The 27,764-nt window shown below is 37.8% G+C and overlaps 1 protein-coding gene across 1 annotated transcript in view; it reads right to left on the bottom strand.

The window, feature by feature from the left end:
- Nucleotides 1-664: 664 nt before the first annotated feature.
- Nucleotides 665-27,764, bottom strand: part of CADM2 (cell adhesion molecule 2) — a gene marked incomplete at both ends in the record, with an annotated part of 64,259 nt that continues 37,159 nt past the window's right edge. The window contains 3 exons of the mRNA XM_010159554.1: nt 665-835; nt 6,067-6,204; nt 8,659-8,811. Of these exons, the coding sequence (XP_010157856.1) occupies nt 665-835; nt 6,067-6,204; nt 8,659-8,811 (462 nt within the window). The remainder of the gene's footprint in view (nt 836-6,066; nt 6,205-8,658; nt 8,812-27,764) is intronic.

Genomic DNA, 27,764 nt, shown 5'->3' with positions numbered 1-27,764 from the left:
TCAAAATAGGGCACACAGACACATAGTCAGGTTTGCTCAACTTGGAAACAATGCACTGTGGAAAACTTTGAGTTTCGAGAAATCCTATTTGAAAAAATAAGCAATATATAGATACAGAAAACAACTGAATTTAGATTATCTAGAGTAACACCCTGTATAGACAAGGCCTAAAAATAGATTGTAAAAGGCTTTTCCTCCTGGACTTGTATTATTAACAGCATTACACAGTTTCATTAGCAGTATTCAAAGTTATTGAGGCAGCCTGTTTTGAACTTTCCTTCTTCATATCCTTGTTTGAAGTTTCTACATACTTTCAAGGAAAATTGTGAACTACTATGATCCTGATTTTTAAGAACCCTTTCACATTGCTACAACGATAAAAAAAAAGACAGATATATTTCCTCTCTACCATGTCTCAAAGCAAACCAGGAACTCAGCCCCAGAATGTTTTCACTGGTAAAGCTCCCATTATATCTCTTAGAGTTACTCCTGTAAAAAAAAAACACTGAACAAACCCAAACAGCCAACCAAATACAAACCAGGGAAGTTGGCTAAATAAAGATGGTATCTATTCACACAACACCAGCGATTTTTATAATTTTCCCACAATAGAAACACTGAATCAAAACTATAAAAGCAAGCATATATAACGTGCATTACTTACAGTGTATTTCTAGAACCTGCATTGCTATTTGAGGTGTAGAGTTTAGGGACTCATGATCTACTCTGCAACTTACAACTGCACCATCATCATTGCGATCTGCTAGAAAATCCAGCGTGCTGCTGACTGTGAATGTTTTACGATTTGCGTCTTCTTCTTTTAAATATTTAACATCTGAAAGAAAGAATAAACAAACAGTTTTCTCTCCAATATTTTTAGAATATGAAGTCTAACATTAGATAGCTAAATTATCTATCATACTTGTTGAAAAAATGTCTTTTGTATCTGTATTGATCTCTTTAAAACAAAAGTACTCAGACTAGTTATTCCTCAGTTTGCTCCAATTGTCAGAGCAGGAAATAGATATTGAAAAAGAATACTTTTAAATTGGTTATATGATACTGAACTCAAATGGAAATTCCTTTCATCATCATCTCTAAATTGTTTAGGTCGAAATTTAATATAAATTTCTCTGCGGATCGTTAGAAAAATTGTGGTCTCCTCCCACCCTCAATTCCCTTAAGTATTCAGTGTCACTAGCTATCAAATTTTCTAAGACCATGCTTATAAACTTTCATAGTAATGCCATACATAGATACTACTGAAGCCATATGAACTAAGGATTGCATGCATGTAGTCACATTAATACTATGCTTACTTTAGTCTTTGCTTATTCTGCTGGTTGGCTATAATTATGACAATTTATGAATTAAACTAAACCAAAGTAGATCTATCAATTGTGATGAACAGCTGTAAATAGAACATGACATAGCATCTACTGAAATCTACAGACAAGTCGCAAGACAACTGGAAATAAAATTTTTTCAGAGGCCTTCCACTCACTCCTTTACATCATGCTAAATTAGCCTACTGCTTTTCTTCAGATTCAGTTAAAAAACTCTTTGATTGTTTTCATCCCACATACTGGACTGCGGGAAGCCTACAGCTATGCTTAAATATTCAACTCAGCTCAAGATTAAGGTTCAAATTCAGAAAGTTCTGTTGTAGGACATACATGTGAGATCAGAAATGAAGATTCAAAAGACTAAGGATTTATTTTAAAAAGAATTAATGTATTAACTGCAACATGAGATCTTCTTACACATACTTTAGAATTGTTCCCCTTGGTTCCCAACTACTTATAATACTTACTGATTTTTATTTATTTCAGCAAAAGGGTATGCTTGTTGTATTGATTTATTACAATGAAAGCTTTAAAAGACATATACATACATAAAGACATTTGTTAAATTACACTGACATGTTCTCTGTGTCCTAAAAAAAGATAGAGTGTGAGGTTTCAGTATTACAAATTATACTAAATCCCATTAGAGAAGAAGATGACCTAAATAAAATTTCCATGAAATATCAATTTTTGGAAAGCAAATCTTAAATGGCTTAAGTTACATCATTTAGACTAAAAATACCTCTGAAACCAGAAAGGTGGTGTTTTTCGTTGACTCCAGACAGATGAAGACACTGTGTAGTTACATGGTTTCTATTTTTCCCTAAGAAATAACAATTTCTTGCATACAAGCATTTTTCTGCCTGTTGGTTGCTAAGCTTTAAGAGGTATTAATTCCTGCCATGGTGACTATTAACATTTAGTGATCAGGAGGTGAGAGACACATTGACCGGGGCCAAAGTTATTATAATCAAACAATAAATGTCTTCACTAATATTTAAAACAAACACATGACATTTTCTTCCCAGATTTCGGTTTCCAAATTTAATAATAGGTACATATATAGATAGCCTTCTACTTATCCCTTTGCTTACTGATGTCAGGTGGAGGACAGACAGCTCCTGAAAACATCAACAATGTTAATTTCAGTGAGAAGTTGTGGATACTTAATCATTTAGAAAAACAAAAGATGTCAATTTCCTAAACAGGTGTTTAGAAGCCTTTCTCTAGACATCTATTGCTTGGAAGAGTTCAACTCTTACTTTTAATTACCTCTGTAAAAAGGATGGTGATACTGTTCTATAAACTGTTGACATCCCCATCAACAGAAATACAGAGCTTGTCCACTTTACCAGCTTTATCTTCTTAGATGTTTCTACATAGTAAAATGAAGGTGGGATCATAATATATGCTAACTGAATGTTAGCCCACCTGGATGTAAGCGCAATGGGGATCAGGTACTTGGTATGTTACCATATGCTAGCGTGCAAACCCAGGGTTTTTACAGAATTTTTAATATGTCTACTGTAGTCCACTATTTCACTGGTTTTCTTGCTAGTCCTCTCTCACATACCCCCTTGAAAAAAGGTTTAAAAAAACAAAAGCTCCACTACAGAGTCACTGTCTCTGGAAATCACTCTAATGAAAGAGTTTGGAGGGGATGACTAGATAGAAAGTAGCATTACAGAGGATAAACTGGGGGTCTTGCAGACAAGTTCAAGATTGGTCAACACTGTGCCTTTACAGGGTTGAAAGCTAAAATATAACTGCCTTGCATTAATAGTAGGATAGACAGCAAGTCAAGGGAAGTGATTCATCTCCTCTATTCAGCACTCGTGTGGCTGCATCTAGAGTGCCAGGCATAGTTTGGACTTTCTGATACAAGAAAGACGTCTGGTACAAGAAAGTAGGTTCAGCCAAAAGCCATAGAGATGGTCAGTGGCTGGAGCATACAGTGTACCAGTAGAGCTAAAGATAGTTGGGTTTGTTCAACCTGAAGAAAAGAAGACTAAAGCCAGATCAAGCTGCTGCCTTCAAGTACCTAGCATATGGTCATAGAGAAGAAAAAGACAGAGTATTCTCAAAGACATACAGCAAATGTTGCAGAGCAATGAACAAAAGTTATACCAAGGCAAATTGTGGTTATGTATGATGAAATATCTACATATAATGAAAATGCTCCATAATAAGGGCTTTCAAACACTGAAACAGATAGCCCAGACTTTAACTTCTCAGATATTTTTGCTTTTAATAATCTTCCAGAAATGTCACCAGAATGCTAAACTGCAGATCAGTTATTAATTTGGTGCCTATATCAGAGAGAGAAGACTAAAGCGAAAGGTATGGTACTCAGTGCTTCACATTCGGTCCCTCTCATTACTAACACTTACTCTATCAAACAGTATTGCTTTACCAGATGATGATTCCTTTTTTGAGTAATAGCAATGGAGCTACAATTTCAGAATGGCTTTTTCCCCTTTGGTGCAACTCTGAACTCAATGCATCATTTATATTCTTTTGCACCATGTATAATACACTGTAACACAATTGGATTTACTGGTGCTAGACAGACGAACTCCTAACCTTTAATGTCAGCTGCATTAGCATATAATTTCATATCTATTTTCGCAGATTTATCATTTCACCTTTTACAGTGCACAAAGCTAATGTAACTTCTGCTGATGCCACTGCAAACTGGTTAGGTTATTTTATTTCTAACCTTTGTGAAATGGCAATGTGCTCTTCAGAAGACCTAGAAAACTAAACTAAAACGAATTTGCTCAGTACTTTCCTCTCATTTCTGGGTTGTTTGGGATTTTTTTGGTTTTGTTTTGTTTGGTTTGGTGGTTTTGTTTTGTTTTTCCTTAAGTGTTTTTCATACATCATCTTTGTTCCTTCCGAACCCCCTTCTAAAAGTAACATCCCTTTAGGAACTGTTGAGAAGAGTCAAATCACCAAATTGCTTTCTTAGCTTCAATTACATGTCAGCTGAAAGAAAGGCAAAGTTATTACATCAGTTTTAAAATAAAATTTTAAAAGTAACATCTTTTCGATGTGTTGCCTTGCTGTTAGACCAATTGTTATCAGTGGTTCTATTAAAGTATTGACATTGCTTAGAGTGATTTTCAATCTTTACATGTCTTAATTATATTCATCCTATCACATTTTCTGGATGACAGGACCTATACTGCGCCATGTGTGTTAGCTGTGCTGTTAACTTTTTTTTTTATTATTATTACATTTGGTGAGGCACTGCTTTTCTTTCATCAATTTCCTCAAATTTCCCAGTAGCTGAAAAGAACAGTTCCCTGTTTCCTCATTTTCTATCATAAAATCATATAATGGTTTGGGTTGGAAGGGACCTTAAAGACCATCTAGTTCCAACCCCCCTGCCATGGGCAGGGACACCTTCTACTGGACCAGGTTGCTCAAAGCCTCATCCAGCCTGGTCTTGATCACTTCCAGGGCAGTGACATCCACAGCTTCTCTGGGCAGAGAATAGAGATCCTTGTTACAAACACTCAAACACGTTTCAAATGATTCCAACCTAAAATTCCTGTCTCTTTCAATATTATTCTGATTTTCACCAGAAATCTGAAGACACTTCTAGAATGGACTGAGTTCCTTGGATAATTAACTGCAATCTCCTTTTTTTGCCAATTTTATATCACAGCTGTGGTTGTGGAAATTGAACTGTAGTAAAGAACAGTAAAGAAAGATTAATGGATTCTGTAATTAATGTTGTAATTTTGCTCAAGCCAGTTTACTGAGCTAAGAAAATCCACGGTCAGACAAATATGAGGCAAAGCAGATGGAAGTTGTGTTTTTAAGAAACAAAGGTACACAGAAAAGGTGGATTTTGAATCATTTATTGATCTGGTTTTACCGCAGTACGAATAGAAATGACACGAATAAATAGGAATACTTTATCCTTTTTATTCATCTACTCTGTAATGGGCACCTCTGTTGGCTGTGGTAGATGTAACTAAGCCTCCTCTTATAGGAAGCTCCCTCCACCCATTCAGCAAAAACGATTTTAAACTATCCCAGCATTTATGAGACTATGGACTAGAAAACTAAGTTTTAAGTAAAGAACATAAAAAGTGAAAGAGAAGGTTCCCCCAGGACCCTGTGAAGTTCCCTTCATTCCCTTTACAGTCGTCTCCCTGCTCCTCACTGCAGGCTCCCAGTTTCCCAACTGAGATTCTGTCAATTGGTGCAGCCTGATTCTTCCTCACCAGAGCAGGGTCCACAGGTCCCATACAGGAAGTGTAATCTCCTGTCTCCTCCAGACAGTTCTGCCTCATCCCGTCACTTTACTTACAGGAGTATAACATAAAACTGGCAATTACCAAATCAATTATAATTCATATTAGAAACGCAAAAAGAAATAAAAAGGAAAAAGTATCTCAGGCGACTGGTATGGCTGTGATAACAATAATCCACAAAACATTTATCTATGAAGCATCACAGTTGAGTTTATTATGCTGAACAGAGTTCAGAGCAATTAAAAACATCAGTTTTACTATTTGAAGAAAAAAAAAAGATGGTTACATGACCACTCTGGTAATTTACAATTGATTCCCTCATCTATGTACTATCACTGATACATTTAATGATTAAATGTGAGAAATTTTACAAACACAAACTAAAAAGTATAATTCTAATAATGTATAGTTTTGACAACTGTACCAAATTACATCAGAGTCCTTCTAAATACCTTTAACTTCTTTGTCATTCTTGAACCATCTGATATCAGCTGCTGGTTTACTACCAGACGTCTTGCAAGTTAGCTGCATCCTCTCTCCCTCCATAACTGGTGAGGTAAATCCAGTAATCTGTGGCTTCTCTGGAACACCTAATGAGAAAACAAGCAAATGTCTCTGATAGTGTCAGCTGCTGCCATGGATATGTGACCAACTTAAAGTTCACTTCTTCATATGCTCTAAGTTCAAGAAACAGAGTAATCAGTTCCTTGCCTTCTATGAAAATTGAATGTCAGTGAATCCTGTTTCCTACTGCAAATAAACTGTCAATTTGAACTCTAGTTGATTCTAAAGAATTAAAGAAAACAAATTATTTGGTTTTCTAAGAGAAACAGATTGCATTTTAAAAACCGTCTTATCTACGTATGTTCTGCATGCAGGTCTAGTCTGACTTGCTCTTATAAGGTTTAAACTGGTCTGCACTGCAAGTAATATGACAAAATACATTAGAAGTACAGCTGTGAAATTAAAATGTAACTGGCAACAAAAGGCTGAACTGATACAGGTTCAGAACAGATGATTAAGCATGAATTATAAAGATTTTTAATACAAAGTGCAGGCAAAAGTGAGAATAAAAATACATACAGGAGTTAATTTATCTTCAGAGAACACATCAGCAAAAAACCCAATAGGTATAATCCCAATTCTACTGGCTATGGAGAATTCTTCAGGTGAATCCAAATTCTTGGGAGGAGGTCATATGATCATGACATACTATGTACATAATATTAAAGTTGGAAATAGTTGTTTTCCAATGAACTATGAAAGATTTTTTTTAAGTATATAGAGAATTGGGGAAAATTTGATCAGTACAAGTATAAATCCATTTGACTTCCAAAATCACAAGAGTAACTTATTTTAAAGTGATACTGAAAATGTCACGGTTACAATTTTCATCTGCAGCGCTTTGACACGTTGATATTTGTGGCTTGATAAAGGGATCAGTCACAGTAATTGATCCTGTACCCTGTATTTCACAATTTGGTTTGTTTACATCTCTGTTCCGAAATGACAGATTATGTACATAAACACCAAGCAGGAGTACCTATCGCTGAGTACATTTCTGTAATAAATCTAGTCCTCTCTTTCAGGACAGAAAATGGTGTCTACTGTAATACCTTGACACTTAAATCTTCTAATCCACAACAGAGCAGTCAATAAAAAGATTATTAGTACATAAAAGGGCAGTTTATCTGATTAAAAGATGTAATACATTTCAATGGAAAATATCCCCTTTTCAGATAGAAAGTGTTCCAAGAGTTTAAAATGCTACTTTGAAACAGAAAATTACAAATACAAAATGAAAAACGTCAGGCATCTTAAACCTTGCAGCTTTCATTCTTGGAAGGTAAGTTGCTGATATTGGGAAATTTGCATTAAATCCTCCCCCATAATGACAGTAAAACCAAAAGAACTGTGAAAGATCAAGTTACTTTGGTTCATAAATATTGGCTAGATTTTTTTTTTCTTTGTAACACCTCTCTATATTTTTCTGCCATTTAAAAGGTTGGAATGGTCTACTCATCTACTGTTTAGATGAAGAGATGCCTATCTACAGAAAAGAGGATTAACAACAGGCAGTTGTTATTCCAGAATATTCTGCTGTCAGTAGCTATTTTTTGTCCCTAATGGCAAACTTGTGAAGATTTTGTAAAATAGTCTCACAAGGACTGGAAGGGAGACACATTTCATATCCTATGCACAAAACCAATTCCCTGGCTGGATTAATGTGAATATTACTGGCACGGAGAACATCTCACATTAGTCCTATTAAATTCAACTGTCTGCCTGTCTACATATAAAAATAAAACCAAAAGAAAAAAAGAGTCAAGTTCAGGGACAGAAAAAGGAGAAAGGAATAAAAATCAATCTCTAAAATCATATAACCTCATAGGTACGCAGGTGTGTTTCAATGAACTATAGCAATTTCGGCTGATTGGGCTACTGACATTCATAGAATCATATAAAGCTTCGAGCAGAAACTTTATTTCCTGGGCATCTCTCGAAATCTATTGCTTTTCTATGTGTATCTATAACCTTTGGGGAAAACAGCAGAGCATTTAGAAGATAAAGCATAAAAGAAGCAGCAAACCCAATGAAAATAAGCACTTTATAGACAAAAAAAGAAAGCAGAATGAGACAAAAAAATGCACAGCTAAGGAAAAACGATAAAGCTCTAAAGCCCATTTTGATTTCATGCTTTCTGATTTTCTCTCCTTTGCCCTGTACAATACATTGTTAGGAGATGAACACATGCACCTTCTTTGCACTTCTGGTGCTTGGGTTGTAGAGGTTATGTCCATTTTATGGCGCACTCATGCCATGGTATTTGTGCGTTCCCTAATTCATTATCCTGCCATAGTGTAAATAGTAAGAGGCATGTTGTTTTTCAGCACAGCAATACGAAACAATAAACTTCAGGGAAAGAAGATCAGACATTTACATGTATCTTCTGCCAAGCTTTAGAAAAGTTCATTCTGATCATAATTTGCTGAAGCCTGAGGAGTTTAACACTTGCTTCTCTATGCTCAGCTACTTATACTTACCGAGAACGGTAAGAAAAGCCTTGGAGGTTTTGACAGGCATAGTAAATAAAGAGCAGGTGTACTGCCCTTCATCCGACAGAGACACATCACTGACACTGATACTCAGTTCATGCCATGAAGCTCGGACCAGCTCGATTCTGTTGTCCCTCAGAGCTGAAAAACAAAAATTCATGTTATAAAGTAGGAAACAGCACATTAACAAAGCGTGGTGTGTTATACAAGAAGCTCTGCGCAGTAGACTAGTGAAATCATGCCCTAGAACACAGGGATATCGACACGGTTGTCTATGCAGAGTAGTTTGTTTCCTCGGTGGAAGAAGGCACAAGAGTTCTGCAAATTTCAGAATAGGATACTGAGTGACTTGTTATGTACATACACCTTGAAACAAAAAGGACTTCAGTTACCTTTGGTCCTCCTCTGAAAAAAAAAATCACTGACTTTGATTTCTGCCCCCATACAGCTTTGTTCAGTTGCTAAAATAAGTCCTTCCTAAAGCCCTTTTCTTTTTCATGTATTTACAAATGTAGGTGAACATAGAGAATCTTGTTTCATTTACTAAGAAACTGTATTTTCAACTAAGAAGTCTAGCACTGAACAGCTTGCCTGCAGATTTTTCTCATGTTCGTCACTACTCTTAGTGAAAAGGACTATCACATTGCTTGCATGCTGTAAAGGTTTTTCTTATGAATATGCTTAAAGTTTCACTTCTACATGCATATGTAATACATTTAAAGAGTTGAGGTAATTGAGTATAGTGGCTTTACTTTTTTTGATTATGACTAAAAATCTGATCTTCTATCAGAAAACCCTTCCTAACAAAATTTTGTTGGCATGAAATCACTAAAGGAAGAGGAGCAGTTAGACTTACTTAAATTCAAAATGTCAGTTTAGCTAATGCTTTAAAATTTTAAATATTTTAAAGCCTATATTTAGGTTAACTCACATTTTCTATTGACAAAGTCAAAACATTCCCAAACATTCCATTTCTCTGCAGTAAAGCTGTTTCTAGAATCTACATGTATTAACCAAGTCTTTCCACAGCATAGAGATACAAGTAAACACTGTCATTCTCCTAAGCAAACAATAAAAAAAAGCCTCTGTAACTCACAAAGTTTTGCTATCTACCTCTACATTCAAATCTTTGGCCTGACAGCATTTGAATCTTCAGTGAGTCTGTTTTTACAGTAAGCCTCTGAAAAACAAAAGTTAAAATGAGGCTGTAATATTTACGGGGAGATATACTTTGATTTTTGAGAAGAACCAAGATGTTCAAGTACCTAATTCTGTTCTCACTCAACTCTTTCTCAAGTTCCCAAAGGCCGTAATACTTGTTTTTCCTAACATTTATATCTTCCAATGATAAAACAAAGCTTCACCATGGTTCTTTTGTTACTAAATCTAGGTGCTTCTGCCCTATCACGAGGCTCTCCAAGTGCTGTCAATACAGGAACATTTACACCAAAATACGCAGCTACAGTGAAAATTCAGCAAACATGTCACTTGAATTTCTTGTCTTCTAAGGCTACCATTCATGTTTCTTTACAGTGGTCTCCAGCTGACTTTACTGGTTACTGCAGGGTAGGCCAGCTGCAGTTTGACTTACTCTCTGCAGGGTCTGATGACTGAAAGGTGGCAGCTTAAGCAGGCCTAACATACAAGCATGCCATGAGCTGCTCCAAGCCACATCAAAGTGACTAAGATTATGTGTAATGGACACATTCCAAACATAACTGAGAGATCTTCTGGCCAGCCACAGCAAATAATAAAAAAATATGTAGTATATAATAAAATGCACATAATGATGGAAAATAGGTAAAACATTAAAGCAAACAAGCAAGCAAAACAAAAGCCACAAAAGGAAAAGCTATGTATATACCAATATGCTGACATAACAGACAAGAAAAACAAGCTCAAGAAAACAAAAAGTGCATAGACGCAAGCTTCTACCAACCCAGAAAAGCAGGCAAAGCTGATGACTGTAGCTTTACTAGCCAAAAGTCCTCACAACACTAAAGTTGTTGCTAACTTTGAGTAAGTAGATGGAGACTCAGAATCACTTCTCAGCTTTTCAATTCTAGCCAGGTGCAAACTGAGCAGATGTAAGACTGTTAATTTATTTCACATTAGTGACCTTTCAAAAAAAAATTTCAAAATGACCCAGTGCTTACAAATGAATTGATTACCACCACACCCATACATATAATTTGGAGAACAGCATAGGAAATTAAAAAAACCCAACACCTACCAAAAAAACCCCTTAGCACCCCATAATTTGAAAGTGGTTATTTTTGCCTCCCCTCGATCAGAGTATGTTTTTAAAATAATGTGGTATATCATCTTATATTTCATTTTGCTATAATTTTCAATTGCTACTGCCTCATGACAAAATTTATGTAGCTGTTGAAATACATCCCTACAGATGAGGCAATGTACAAAATTTCATGCACCAAAAAGAACTTTAATGAATTCCACTGGAGCACAAATGGTCTACAGACGATGCCAATAGCACATCACTTCGATCCTACTGCTAGGGAAAAAACCAATTGAAATACAAACCACCTGCCTCAACTACATTCCTCCTGCTCCCCTCCCCACCTTTTTTAACCTTTGTACAACACAGGAACCTCAGCTCAGTCAATTTTCTGGAAAACTGGTAGAAACAACCACTAATCAAGAGCTGAGATCAGTTGTTCCATGTTTCAGCCTCGAGTGAACTTTTATTGAAAGAACAGAAACAAAGAGCTTTGTAATGGAAATACCAACACAGAGCCCTTGAAAAAAAATTATTCTAACAGCACTGACATAATACTCCTTTGCAGAAAAGCTGTTTGTCAGGAACATTTTTATAAGTGCTAAGTCTAAATGCAATTAATTATCTGTGCCATGAATTCCAGGCCCAAAGATCTGCAAGCTTTCCTTTCTTCGCAGACTTGAGAGCAAACCAATGAGAGAACTCTACCACTAGTGTGCAAACGGGGGTGTCTTTTTTAGAATTAATTTCCAAATTATTCCTACACCTATGCCTATATCCTTATCTGTTTAGAAAGACATAATTTCCTATGAAATTGATAGCTGTAATGGATGCCAGAACTGTTCTGTTTCCATTTTTTGTGTTAGCTGTATTTTGCTAGAAGTGTGACTTTGGATCAGAGAAAAAGTTGCTAACTGTATGGTCCTGGCTCCTTCAGCCTAGGACAGGGGTACCCTCTGGGAGCGAGTGGCTTCTCGCTCAGAGAGCAAATGAGCAGTCTGCAGCATTGGAGAAGCCAGGATTATTTCCAGCCAGCCAGCAATCTCCAGGCATGGAGACTGGGTGGAGCAGGGGTCTTGTGTGTGGCACAGAGTAAACCCCTTCCAAGCCTGGTCAATGGAGCAAAGAAGCTCGTGGAGCCTGAATAGAATCCAGCTACTGACGGGTATCAACTGGCCAGCAAAAGTTTGAAGGAGAAGACATATTCCTGTGGTGGGTTGACCCTGGCTGGAGGCCAGGTGCCCACCAAGCTGCTCTATCACTCCCCTCCTCAGCTGGGCAGGGGAGAGAAAACACGATGAAAGGCTTGCGGCTTGAGATAAGGACAGGAAGAGATCATTCATCAACTATCATCATGGGCAAAACAGACTCAGCTTGGGAAAAAAAACAACCACCAAATCTCAATACACATTCCTCACACCCCTCCCTTCATTCACAGGCTCAAACATACTCCCACTTTTCTCTACCTCCTTCCCCTGAGCTGCGCAGGGGATGGGGGAATGGGGGTTGTGGCCAGTCCATCACACACTGTCTCTGCTGCTCCTTCCTGCTCAGGGGAGGATCCTCACACTCTGCCCCTGCTCCAGCGTGGGGTCCCTCCCACAGGAGACAGTCCTCCACCAACTTCTGCCATGTGAGTCCTTCCCAGAGGTTGCAGTTCTCCACTAACTGCTCCAGTGTGGGTCCCTCCCATGGGCTGTAGCCCCTCAGAGCAGCTTGCTCCAGCCTGGGTTGCCCAGGGGTTAGAATCCTGCTTCACCACAGGCTGCTGGGGAATCTCTGCTCTGGTGCCTGGAGCACCTCCTCCCCCTTCTTCTACATTGAACTGGGGGTCTGCAGAGCTGTTCCTCTCACATTTTGCGTTCCCTCTCTAGACTGCAATATGACTTCTTCCTTTTTTTCTTTTTTTCCTTCTTAAACATGTTATCACAGGCATTATGGCTGCTGCTGATGGGCTCGGCTTTGGCCAGCAGTGGGTCCGTCTTGGACACAGCTGGCATTAGGTCTGTTGGACACGAGGGAACCTTCTAGAAGCTTCTCACAGAAGCCACCCAACTACTAAAACCTTGCCATTCAAACCAATACAACTCCTCAACAAGCTAGTGGATGGGAAAGATTTATTCACAATATTCTTCTGTATTTGATCCATTTCAGCAGATCCAAATTCTACTTGTTTAAACAATGATCTCACATCATTTGTTATTTTCTATTTTAAAAAACCCATGAGTTTCATAAGCTTTTTCAAAGTTTTTTGATTGCTTTTCCTTTGAGGTTAGAATTGCCCCAAACAGGGCAATTTTACCATAAGGTTCAACCAAGTCTAGTTTCTACCACAGTTGTTTTAATAATGTACCATAAGGCAAAATGCAAAAAGTTCTCTCTTATTAACAGAAGAAAACGAAAAGTAGAATATATATGGGGAGATTCTGCATGAATTTGGAGTTTGGTAAATACTAATAAACAGATTTCCTATATACTGAAATATATAGATGGTCCAGTGTCCATACATTGTTCAATACATACAGCAGTAAATATTTCTAGCTCCCCATAAAAGTTACGAGAAATGCCAGGCTTCCCTTCAAAGCGCCTCATACTAAAACACAGCTGCTGCGTTGTGCTTGGGTCACAGTATTTTTTCCCCCAGTTTTTAAGAAGGTTACACTAAGAGCTCCCATTGTATTGGACAGGTAGTTGCTGAATAATACTTACTAGCTGTATTGTGGCAGTGACTAGACAGCCCAGGGGGACACAGAAAAGAAAGTTTTGTCCCTAAAGACTCTACAAGCTCAGTCTCCGCTTGACTTGCATGGTTTCCTAGCCTCGCTCCTACCTCTGCCTGCTCTTCCAGAACCTTCTCTGGAAGCTCTTCCTTGTTTCCATTTCACTTTGGTATAAACCCGACGGACCTTTCTGGACTCTTCCTGTGATTTTTCACCTACGTTTCTGAATCACTACTTATCAATACCTACGATTTTGCACGATACAGTGACTCTATAAAGGGTAAATAAGTAGAAGCATTTGACTTCTGAAAGGACATATACCCATGCCAAAACATAACAAAGAATACCACCACTGATGTCTCCTACCTGGATTCTTATCTTGCAAGCACTTATAAAGAATATAAAAAGCAACAAGAAATATAATTACGTAGTAAATTCCAATATGCCCTAGGTACATTATATCAGTTTTCTGTCATTCCCAGGCACAGATGATGTAGTTAATTTGCAAGGTATGAAATAATTATGCATAAAATACTTGTTCCTAAGCAGACACACTTCATTTATTTTACCTGTCATTCTCTTTTTCTGTTGAAAAGATTTCCTTTCAGAATGTTTTCTTTCACAGAAACAAGCAACCCTGATAATTAGCATAGTTTAAATTATTATGAGTAAAGATACAGTCATGTATTTCAGCCACATTAATTAGCAATTATTGAGACTGACAACCATTACAATAAATTGGTCTCCTTATGCACAATCACAAAAAGCTGTACTTTATTTTTTGCACAAAATATTACAATGATCATATGCAGTCATGTACTGAAATCTTGCACAGAAATTTTTTTCTCTCAAAGAGAGAAAAAAACAAAAATTCACATAGTGTACTTAGTGAAAAAGGCTGTTGGACCTGTTAAATGTAATAGCCAGAAAGCAGCATCTCTAGTCTTAGTTCTCTAAAATTACTACATCTTACTAGTCTTTGGTGTCATACATTTGAAAAATGGGTAAGAAAAACCAAACAACAAAATCCCTGAATACTCCAGAGTCATTTGCAGATGTTTTGACAATACTAACTTGACATATGCTGCTATCCTGGGATTCACTCAACAAAATTCTCTTCCTTATGTTGGAGTTGTTCCCTCTGTCATGGGAATAATGTAACCATTATCTGGAACCAGAACGATTTCTGACAATCTACAGGTCATGCTAAACTCCCTGAAATTTAATACTTATGAAACTAAAACAATCCCTCTGATTTTCAGATTCAAACTCTGGTAATGCAGAACCATCATCAAATCGGAATTAGGTTTCAAGAGACTTATATCTTGTTTCTGGGTATACTTAAGATATATTTCAGAAGGCCTTTTGCTCTGGTCCTAATGAATTCGACAAACCAAGATGGCTATAGGGATGATCTACAGCACTCATTGATAGCATCAAAACCTGTCAGGCCACAGACCACCACCACCACCACAAAAGAAAGAAGAAAAGACAAGAGAGGAATAAATGAAAAAAACAAGCTATTATTTTTATCCTGTGTCCAGTTTTCTCAGCCTTAATACTGCTTTTCAAAACATTTCAATTTCCTTTAAAAAAATAATGTACTCATTGATCTGTTGCTGTACTAACAGTTTGCTCACTTCCAACTGATAAGCAGCACTCTAGTAATGCTTATCCTATCTTGTTAGGTACTTGCATAGTAACTGAATTCCTAACATTTTAAAACTTCACAAGTACTTGTACGTGGAAAGAAAATCCTTTGTTTTCCCCTTTCATTTCCAGTCATGCAATTTGATTTCTTTTGTTCAAGGACGGATACAAGGCTAGGGTGACAGTGTGGATATATTAGAATAGATATACTTAGAATCTATGATTCTAAGGCTAGGGTGACAGTGTGGATATTTAGTAATTACACGTTTTCTACTACTATTTCTGCATGTGGTGAGGCCATTTTTACCTCTCACTGGAAATGAACTCCATAGCATCATTTCTGTGAAACTATCACTTCTGTTCTTATTACCAGCTGGTCATGACTCCAACAGAGTCCAAAGGTCAGAAAGATAGATGATCTCTTAATTAGTCTAGAGTCATGGCAGATTTCAGCACTGGGACAGAAATGTTGAAATTGAGTCTACTTTCAAAGGCAATGCTAATGTAGAGGGAAAAGCACCTGGTAATACATTAGAAGTTTCTACGCAACCTATTAGATTTGCTAACATACGCACCATTGGAGTCCTTTAAAGGTGACATAATTTCCACGTAAAATTAGGGGAAATAACAAAACTGAAGGTCACAATACTGTGGACAGTTCTTTGGCTAATTGGCTGTGGAACAGTACTCTGGCCAATTTGCAGATACATGATGACTTTCTTCCCACTGGGAAAGTGATTAGTAAGACAGATGAGTTCAAAAAGACATTCCAAACAGTGTCTTTCACAGTTTTGTGTCACACTGATGTTGTGGATACTTCAACTTCATTGAATTTTCCAATCCATTCATGTACTAACTGAATAAATTCAGGGCATCACTGAATTTTGTAGAAGGTGCTGAGTACGGTTTTTTAAATGGAAGAACAACATCACAGTCCTTTGAGATTAGTTTTACTTTAATTACAGTGCATTTCTATTTCTCTTTGAGCACTTCTAAAGTACTTGGTAATCAAAAGGTAGAAATAATGGGTTCAACATGAATATACTTCATATACTACCCCTAATCATCCGGTCATCTTCTACTTTATACTCTGGCTTGCAGCCTAACAGGAAAAGACTAGATTGTTTTCAGTTGAGAAATACTCCTGAAATATTTGGTTAGCTTATTTAGAAAATAAGGTTCAGTGGCAACCTGCTTTCTCTTTTTTATATTTTTCCCATTTTCCTTCATTAGAAGAGGTGCTTATAGTCTCACTAACAGAGGCATTTTCTCTGTGCTTGCTTTCTGACTTGAGAAGGCCAAAGAACCTGTCCATACAATGTTTTCTGTTATTTATCAGGGTGAGCTGTATTTAAAGAACAGCCTTAGAAGCTTCTGAGGAAAATCTAAGCCACAAAGTAATTTCTTCAGGGAAATGACAACAATTCTCTGTTCCCTGCAATCTGGATAAAACCAAAACAGTTTAAGGTGACTTACAATGACTTACGATCTTTAACACATCTGCTAAGTGAGGTTTCTCCAGCTGTTGCCAACTGACGAAAGAAGGCCAGGACGATCATATGCCCTTCATTAATGGAATCAATACAGTAAAACTTTTCTGCATGCCAGATTTTCTGCAATGAGCTACATTTACATTTTCTGTGTTCTCTTCAGGTTCTCTCTTTTTCAGAACATTCAAGAAACATGGCAATATGCAAAAAGAGAAGAACTTGCCTTCTAAGGTGTTTATAATTTCTGATATTAAAGAAACTCTGTTTATGTTCAGCTTGTCTTTTGACAATAGTAAGGATGATATTTATTGTCTTGCGATGTCTGAGGGCTGCCTCACTTTCAAATAAGAAATTTAAGTTTCAAATCCTTCCAAAATATACAGGTTTTGAACCGTGAAGATGTTTTATTGTTTTATTATGTAGGAAAAACATTTAACTGTACCTCTAAAACATAAAACAAAAATCACATTAGCCAGGATGAAACATTGTCTTACAAGGTCTGCTCATCTGTTTTCTTCTGCAATGGGGAATTACAAGATTTCCTATTATACTAATGCAACTGGACATGTGCCACAGCACGGTAGCCTAGAAAATCTTTTAAAATCATACTTCTCAAATATGCAGCTGCAAAAATTAAAATTGCAAAATGATCTGGCAAGGTTAGAGATGGACAGAATTAAAATAAATGAGATTCAATAGATAAAAGTAATTGGTAGAAATTATAATCTTATATACCAAGTTGGATGCTGATATTTTGAAAGCAGTAATGCAGGAAAGAAGCCCTGAGGATTACAGAGGAAATTATTTAACTATATGTTCAAATGCAGCACCACTCTAAAAAGATGAATCCTATTCTGGGTTGTACTGATACTGGCAATTATGGTAAAAGGAAAAAATAAGGCTACAATATTCCAAAACTGCATATATCATACTGTGTTATATATTGTAAATTACAGACAGAAACAGGCACTCTGTTGGGAAGGTAATTTCTGAAGGTCTACCAAAGGAATACTACTGCATAAGTAATACTACGAAAATGAAAATAATACAATAGAGCGCTGTAATAACAGTCCACACCTACCTAGGAAAATACAAATAGAAGTTAAAAAAATAATTTCTTTTTCTACAATTTTGAGGGTAATACTGAAAACACAAAACAGTATGTTTCAGGATAAACGAGAGTTCATTGTAACCGAGAAAGAGAATGACATTATTGAATTAGAATGGATAAATAAATACTAACCCTTTTGCAAACTAAACCAAAAGTACACAGATTTCCAAGTTTATTCTTCTGTGAAGACCAGACCAGGAAATTTCTCCTCATGCTACTGATGTTGATATTAATCATTGTTTTAACAGGATTTAAATGTTTGCTGACCAAGGCAGAGTTAAGCTTGGTTAGGTATTAAAAACTGTCTAGCCAAACAGCACAGAGCTCTGTCAAGACAGTCTACATATTTTAAAGAACATCAGTTACAATCTACTCACTTTTTGCTCTTCAAGAGACTGCCCTTTACAGTCACAGTTGATGACCCTCATGCACTAGCTTTAGTTAGCTTTGCATGCAAGGACTCAAAAAAACGTAGGGAAGGTAGAACTCTGCCAATTTTACAATCTTAGGACCTCCGAAAATCCAGTTTCTCCTCAAACTTGTCCATGTGCAATATGTTTTTTGTATGTGTCTGCAGCTGACCATGTCTTAAGGAAGCTGAAGAAGCGAATTATAACTGTATTTCTCTAACCTTGTAGATGATAACATTAGAGTTCTGCTCATTCATTAGATAAACTTAATGATCCCATCATACTGAAAATGGTTTTAGTGGCAGAAATGAGTAATAATCATGGTAGAGGCATGTTTATGGTACTGTTTCATATTTCTCGGAAATCCAGTCTTCTAAAGAGTGTAGTCCATTTCAAACATATTCTCTCAGCAGAATTTGGAAAGACTTTCTTACTTATTAATGACATGAGAAATCTCTCTCAAGTGAGAACAGCTATAAGATGCCCCTGTTCTTTCTGCACTTCTTGATCATTCATGTAGGTGCATAAATTAACATTTTTCTTCCTGTAGCAGATGGTGACATTGGCTGGACATGCAGTAGGAATACTCATTTGTCCTATCTACTTTAAGAAGTCAGAGTCCCTAAACTCCTGCTGCAGTCAGTGGAGCAAGACAGCTTCCTCCAGAGACCAATTAACAACAGGTCACTGCCTTGGAAATATTACAGAACCTGAACAAAACAGCAAAGAAATCATCAACGATTGATGTGGGTATTTGCAATCAATCTAGCAATTGATTCCAGTACCAATGTAGAGTCAAATACTAATGTATATGTCAATACTGAAGATATTAGTGGGTTTAGTGATGACTCACAGATCTCACTCTTGAGGGAATTGAAATATGGAACTAGGTATCAGGAGAGATCCGAGATGAGTCTAGTGCAATTCCAGAGAGGATTCTCAGAAAGCTCTTTGATGGTTTCAACATCTTTTATGACAGAGCCCTTTAAAGTTTTATGATGTCTCTCACACAACCTAACAGCAGACAATCTGCCTCTGAACCACAAGTACACAGATGCTTCCTCTTATGCGGGATTTGTCTTAGTTTTCCAGATGCAGGTGTGCTGTGAAGGAAACCATTAGTGAGAAATGGTGATGGAAACAGGTAATTAAGGGATTGGAGCATCTCTCATACAAGGAGAGGCTGAGAGATTTGGGATTGTTTTAGCACAAAGAAGCATCAAATTGTGAACTTAATCCAAATTCAAAAGAAAAAATGGAAGCAAAACTTTATAGACCTCTAGTTTTCTGAGGAACCTGCTCTAACTAGACATACTTGAAAAAGAAGGTTGGACTAGGTGACCTCCAGAGGTCCTTTCCAATGTGAAAAAATCTATGACACTGATTCTAGATTTTTTTGGGGCAAAGAAACTGCATATCACAAAATTCAGGAATGTGACCAATCCTGAAATACCAACAAAAAACTCCTTTTGTGGACATTCACAAAGCTTCATCATCTGTAGCATTTCCTAAGCAATTTTCTCCCTCATGGAAGTTTCTTATAAGTCCCTCAGAAGCAGCTGCTTGTCACTCCCTTTTATAATCAATGAAAAAATGAAGAGAGAAAGAGAAAACATAACTTTTCTAGGCTACACCGAGTTTGTGCAAATACACTTCTTGTGCAGCTATATTCCAAGAATGTGGTGACATCACAAGTTCATCAAAACAATATTTGGAGTCCAGAGGGGTGTACAAAAATACTCACCACATACTATGGAGTATCTTTTGGAAAAATAAAACAAATAATTGACATGCAATGGTATTCTAAGTACTGATAGCTGAAGTGAAAAAAAAAACAAAACCTCTACTATGAATAAATGCATTATTTAACAGAGAGTAGATACTGACAGTAATAGATGTGTAGAATCATGCTACTATTGGTAGCATTTATTTCAAATATCTGGCTTCTTGGGGCCACTCACATACACCAGATACGTATTTGAGTATACCAAAAGAAAACTGACCATGCTAAACATACATGTCTAGGTAAAAAAGAGGTGAATGAATATTGACTTTTTTATTTAAATATTTATTGCATGCATTTTCTTTTTTAAGAGTTGGTGAAAAGTATTCTTCTGGTTGTTTCTTACTGCAGTTCAAATTGTAGATTAGGTAAAGGATTTAATACATTAATTTTAAAAGCAAATATCATAGAATCACAGAATGGTTTGAGTTGGAAGGGACCTTAAAGACCATCCAGTTCCAACCCCCCTGCCATGGGCAGGGACACCTTCCACTAGACCAGGTTGCTCACAGCCTCATCCAGCCTGGCCTTGAACACTTCCAGGGATGGGGCATCCACAGCTTCTCTGGGCAACCTGTTCCAGTGCCTCACCACCCTCCCCATAGATATACGGAGTAACTATCATTTACAGCAACATAGCTAGAGAATGTTACTTACCATTCAAACTTGTAACACATAATTAATAGTATTGGTTCTCATACTGCATTTTCCCTAACTGGTAGAGTCTGAACTCACTAAGAAACTGCCATATCTAACTTGTCATCAATTTATTACTTTTGAATGACAGATTTATATATCCTGATTGTTATATGAAAGGAAGCACCGAATATTTACAAATTTCAAGGTGTTGGTCCAATGTTGACTGCTTTTTGTGGCTATTTTTAATGGACTGTAAATCCTTTAAGTACCGGAGGTACAGACTAAGAAGAATTTCAGAATTTACTGTGTACTACTGAATTGAATATAACAGATCAATAGGGATTTCCAAGCAGGGGAGGTATTTGGCCTTCAGGGCAGTGAATGTTACTGTACATTCATTCTTGGTCTTGTCGACAAAGTGCCCGTCAAAGAACATTAATTGCACATTTGGATGATAATACGTGCACAGCGTCAGATTTAATAAAGAGTACTGCAGCAACAATCTGCGACACTGAATACATGAGTGTTTTTGGCATCAAAGTTATAATAACCCACTTTTAATTACAGTGTCTCCTTGATTCCTCCTTCTTTCTTCAGAGCAGATTCACTTAACTCCTTTTTACCTAACATTCAACTACTTTTTCCTCTTCTCCAGACACAAAATTTAAGACCTCTATTTAAAAAAGTATTTAGAAAAAGAAACCTGTTATTATACATCTGAATGTCCTTTCCCATCTTACTCAACTCCTGGTAGACTCAACAGTTCTGGAAAAATCCCAGGTCTCAAATTCATTTCCTCTGGTGCACAATGATGTTTTAACATTAACACTTTTAATAAAAACAAGGTGTTTTCTTCTGTTTTCCATTTTGCTTGCAAACTCTGCTAAGTTTGATGCTTTCCTCAGATCCTCCTTTCTTTAATCAGGGTGTTTCCAAATTCTTCAACCAAAACTTAATAAATTAATATTTTAATTTTATTATTTTATATTATTTCCCCTATTACAGCTTATATTATATTTCATATATGTTTGTCTTCCAACAGACAATATTTGTCCTCCCTCACTGATTCTATTCTTTCCTTGTTTATTCCTCTTGCTCTTCATCTTCCTTCCTTTTCTTTGAAATCTTTCCTGACTGCACACATATGTGGGTGTCACCAGTCCTTGCAATAGCTGTCTTTGACTCCACTTTTGACTCCATATATCCATTGTATTCTAGGTGGTTGTGATCTGGTTTCAGCTGCTTTTGCTTCTTGTAGGATACCAACAGCTTGAGCCCTCCAAGAAAACCTTTGCATCAACACTGAATTACAGTATCATGGAAAGAAAAAACACCACCACCACCACAGTTTTGGAAGCTCCGGGAACCTAGACCTTCAGGATTATTGAAAAGCACAACAAATTACCTGTGTACCTAGGGTTAATTTCCTCATTGAAAAAAGATGTTACTGGTAGCAAGAAATTTAAAATGTTTCCTCCTCAGACCAGCAATTCCATGGTGTTATCAGGATTCATCTGGAGCCAAAGCAATTTATTTAAGAAAATCCCTAGTAGACAAATGAGTTCAATAATCCAGTTATTAAAGGAGCAGTCATGAAGTAACTGCACGTGCTGACTTACTAAATATGCTTTTGAACCCTCTATGCTTGATTGACAATAAACATACTGGATTACTTTATTTCCAAGGGTATTTGGTTTGCCTGGCAAGGTTTTGGTAGTGGAGGACCTACAGAGTTGCTTCTGTGAGAATCTGCTAGAAGCTTCTCCTATGTCAGATAGAGCCAATGGCAGCCAGCTCCAGGACAGACCCGCTGCTGGGCAAGCCCAAGCCCCTTAGTGATGGTAGCGCCTCCAGGACACTATGTTTAAGAAGGGCATTTACAGATGGAGAGAGGAGTGAGAATATGTGGGAGGAACGGCTCTGCAGATACCCAAGTCAGTGGAGAAGGAGGGGAGGAGAAGCTCCAGGAGTTGGAGCAGACACCCACCTGCAGCCCACGGAGGACCCCATGCTGGACCAGGGGTACGCCTGAAGGAGGCTATGACCCCATGGGCAGCCTGCACTGGAGCAGGCTCCTTGCGGGACCTGTTGAGAAAGGAGCCCAGGCTGGAGCAGGATTGCTGGCAGGACTTGTGACCCTGTGGTGGATCCATGCTGGAGCTGGCTGCTCCTGCAGGACTGAACGCCGGGGGAGGGACCCATGAAGGAGCAATTCCCTGGAGCAGGAGCAGAGTGTGAGGATCCTCCCCTGAGGAGGAAGGAGCGGCAGAGACAATGTGCAATGAACTAACTGCAACTCCCTTCCCTGTACTTCTGCCCCACTGGAGGGGAGGAGGTAGAGAAACTGGGAGTGAAGTTGAGTGCAGGAAGAAGAGAGGGGTGGAGGAAAGGTGTTAGAAGATTTGGTTATTTCTCATTACCTTACTCTGATTTCACTGGTAAGAAATTAAATTATTTTTTCAAGTCAAGCCTGTTTTGCCTGTTACAATAATTGGTGTGTGATCTCTCCCTGCCCTTATCTCGACCCATGAGCCTTCTGTCACATTTTTCTTGCCCCTGCCCAGCTGAGGAGGGGAGTGATGGAGTGGCTTGGTGGGCACCTGGCCTCCAGCCAAAGTCAAACCCATCACACAAAAAGGTTCATTGTGAAAGCAGTGGGGGGTGTGTGTGTGTGGGTGTCAAATCATACAGCACTTACTTACTCTCAATTAAAAATCTGAATTTAAAAAAAAAAAAGCAATGATTTTGTAAAAAAACTCTCAGAGCTGATATTTCCTCTAGAGTTTCCTAAATTGGAAGCTTTCTTTGTAGATTTAATTTTCTCTAGTTGATTCCTGGAAAGTATCACTGAACAGCAATAGATTAAAATAAAATAATACAATCCCCTACCACTGACACCAAAAGAAAAAATAAAAAAGGAAAAAAAAAGAAAAAAAGAACAAGCAAGCAGTTCTAGCACAGAAAACTACAATCCCATTATTTTAAGAATATCTCACTTTACAGCCAGGCAGAGGAGGATAATCAGAGCCATATGGATTAACACTAACTCAAAGGCACTGTAAAATTCTGTAGGAGAGCATTGGGAAGCTCTTACTGTAAAATCTAGATCATGAGCTTTACATCAATAATTAGCAGAGTCTGCAACCTGATCTCCAGGGTCCGAAGACAAAATAAAATCCTCATATGCAAATTTGCCTTTTTAATTCTACCAACCGACATAAAACATTAAGTGGATTAAAGGCAAAAAGGGGCAAAAAAAAAGAGCTTTGTCTCCCTTAACAGCACTTTAGAGAATAAAGTTCCTTGGAGACTGCTTAAATTCAGAGAAAGGTAAAGGGGGAGAAAAGGCTGTGGAAGTACTTTGAGGATCTAGCCCTGGCGTATCTATCTGGATCCAAGACAGACAGCTACAGATGAGCCTCAATGAAACATTACCGACTGCGACGAAGTAGGATGGGAATGATGATTACACCACTCTGCTATGTGAATTGCTGTAGCCAAAGTGACGTCCTGAATTATTCTATGAGTGTAGTCACTGATCATCCATTTTAAAATTAAAGATATATTGTTCCCTATGAAAATGAAATCAAAGACTTGACTCTGATCTCCCCCATTATGGAACAAATCAGATAATGTAAGTCAAGTGTCATCTTGTAAGGTGATCTCTACTGGAATAAATTTGGCAGTTGAGAGAGACATGTCAAAAAGCCACTACAACAATACCCAGGAAGCCTACTGGCACTCTGCACCATTATTTGGTCTCTGATATTTCTGCCAATTTATTAAGGAAAAGTAGCTAGCTCTAGTTACGGGGGAACATACTACATAAAACTACAGCAAACATCAGAAACATGAATCCCTGTGCCTAAGGAAACCCTTCGGGCACTGCTGAAATCCTTCAATTATGCAGTGACAGGTAACTAGCTGAGTCGTTGAGCTCAAGTCTCTCAGGATGTACAAATACCTAAGGGAAAGTGCCTGAATTCTTCTTGGTCACTTAACTGCATGGGGTGTGGGGGTACACCCTGTGTCTGCATTAGGGCAATTCACAAACAAGGTGGTCTTCCACTTATTTTACCCATGAGCTCACCCACTAGATATCTTCAGAGTTATTTGCTAGATCTCCTCTTGCACAGGAGGTGCAGTCAAACTGTGATTCTCCAAAACCTGCCTATCCTCTGTCATCCCCAAACTTCTGGTTACAGACCCCTGCTCAGAAGGGACAGACGCCAGAATTTCCAACTCACTTGACCATCTGCGTGCCAATGCCAGTGGACTTTTGGGCGTTTGCCGTTAAATGTCTCCTTTGAAATTGTCACACTTCATTTTGAATACACACTATACACATATAAATAGAAAAATGCCTACTAATTGAAGCAAAGACTTGAACACTGTTTTCCTGTGTTTCCCACCTTATAGCTCATCTTTTTTTTCTGCTTCCTACTCTCAATATTTGCAGTGGAAGGTGTGAGCAAAGCCCATTAAAAAGGCAGAGTGGCCAGATGGTTAGGACATTCTCTAGGAAGATAGGCAAAGGGTCTTGTTCCTGGTTTGCATGAAGGACTGTGGCAGTAAAAAAACTTGCCCCTTCCTTACCCATCCCACTAGCGCTGACTGCTCTAACCACCTGGCTGCTGGCTAGACCAACCAGCCTCTCCTCTGCTTTTCCATTTGTGTCTTTGTTTAAGTTTGAGGAAGATCTGAACTGGTGTAAATGCTGTCTTTAGAGAGATGTGGAGAATCCCAAGGAGTGCTAAATGCCTCCCTTTAGCCTGAAGTTGCTTGTCCAGGCTCTATTTCCCCTCCTTAGGATTTCCTGATGGTTAGCTCACATATTTTCTGTTACAGCTGGCTGTCTTTGGAGAACCCCACTACTAATTTGTCTTTCTCTTTCCAGACATTTCTCAGAGAGGTTGAACATGTAATTGAGGCAGACATTTCCTATAGGTACCTGTGACTTTTTGTGGAACTCCTTACAAAGTCATTAACCAAAGCCACATGTTGACTCCAACCTCGCACCACACCTACTTGTCTATTTTCAAAAACCAACACCAGGTAAGATTCTCTTTTCTTTCATCATGTAATAAATTATATTAAAGTTAGGTATTGGGCACTAGTTATCCACAAACAGTGTCAAAGTCTTTACAGATTCCACAAGAGAGTTATGACCAATGAACTTATCTAACTAAACAAAACACTTCTTTCTAAAACATCTCAAAGGTCTCAATACTTGTAATATTAACACAATTGATTTTTCAGCCTAAGAGGTATGAAAGGTTCTGTATAGACCAGAGCTGAAGGAGTGAGGAAGATGTTTATTTTTTCTAATTTCTGTTTTAGTGCACACAAAGGGTGACATTTCACCGGCTGAAGTTAATGACACCTCTTGTCTGAAAAATGGATTCTGGTAACATCAACAATATACAATCTATATAGGGTATGTGTATCAACTTAGAGGAAAAAATGAGGAAAACAATCGTTAAGACAAACAGCAGACTAAACTAAACCTGACAGGCTTGAGTGATGACATAATACCCTCTTACTCTGTGGTGGTGACACAAAAATGCCAAAGGACACAAAGCTGTCAGTCTTGTTGTTTATCTTCTATCTAAGACTAATAAAAGGAGGTTGGTGATTGACAGAACAGACATGTGCACAGTTTGAGGCATACAGTTTGCACTCTGAAAAATGTATTGATAATTTTGGGGGTGGCTTATTTGTTATTGCCTTTTTCTGCAATACCTTTGTGATCTTTTACAAACTTTTGATATAACATTTTTTAAAGGTATGATTGCATTTTTAAATTCATGATTAGTAGATATAGCTGCTGATATTGCAGTGTCCTAGAAATTTATTAACAGTATTAGCTTCTGTACAAATACCCAACTTAGCTGAAAACAAAACTAAGTTTTGCATAACCCCTTAGGTACTATCATGGGGAATAGAATAATGGGATATTATCAAACACTTCTATTTTTACCTGTCTTGGAAAACAAAGCCTAAATGTACCCTGCTACATCAGCTCCTATCTACTAAAAATGGAAAATGACACAGGTCTCTATAGAGCAAAACACTGAAGCAGCACCATTAAATCTTATTACATAAATCTTGGATGGAAGGTAAAACAACAAAGAGAGAGAAGAAGGAAAAGTTTACATAGTAAAGTGTTGCTGAAAAGAAGTGACATATTTGGTTATTGCCACAGTTACTCTGTAGGAAAAAGCTGGTAGAAAATATTCTGAAATGAACCAAGTATCTTTCAGAGTTGAGCAGAATAATTCAATGGGGAAGTCTGTATTATTAAAAACACAGGAATAGCATTTTCAAAATCTTCTCCTAAATAAATGTGTGCATGTGTGTGCATGAGAGGATGCAATGACAGTAAAACTCAAATTATTCTTATTACTCAAGAACCTCATACAAATCAAGAAGGCACCCTACAGAGCCACACTGTCTTGCAAGTCATTCCTTTCACTGGAGGGGTTGCACAGGCCTGTGCTAGCAAGGTACATTTTTAAGACTTCCAAGAGAGATCTTTCCTTCTAAAGGCAAATACACACAATAACAAGCAGGGCATTTTGTCCCCGATTTACTCTTCCTCTCATACAGCAACTAACGCTGAGAAGCACAATACTCAGGAGCAGTATGTGTGTCTCCCATTAAGGCTGGCCTGCTCCCCTGCAAAGCACTGAATGTAATCCCGAGAAACACAGGACCTACTTCTGCTTTAGATCCTGGTTTGCTGTTTCACCTTGTCTGCAGTCACCTCAGCACACTGAGCTTATGATTTCTAACCCCACATGGTGACTGTGACTTTTCCTGCTATCTAACCCTTTTTGAAAAGTGTTATTAGGGGAAATACAGGGTACCCGAGAAAGGTCGAGATTCAGTTCTCATTCCAATGAGGACTCGAAAACATTCCTTTATTGGCACAGAAATATAAATTTGCCAAGTGTTAGCAGCTCTATTCATCTCCCAGTTACCGAGCACTGGGGTAGCAGCAAGGACAGAAAGTCTTTAGATGGAGCAGCTGAACAGGCAGTTCATTGCAC

Source organism: Eurypyga helias, unplaced genomic scaffold (genome assembly GCF_000690775.1).
Source record: "Eurypyga helias isolate BGI_N326 unplaced genomic scaffold, ASM69077v1 scaffold219, whole genome shotgun sequence".
NCBI classification, from domain to species: domain Eukaryota; kingdom Metazoa; phylum Chordata; class Aves; order Eurypygiformes; family Eurypygidae; genus Eurypyga; species Eurypyga helias.
Note: the sequence above shows the minus strand (reverse complement) of the source record. Positions and strands in the feature narration are given on the sequence as shown.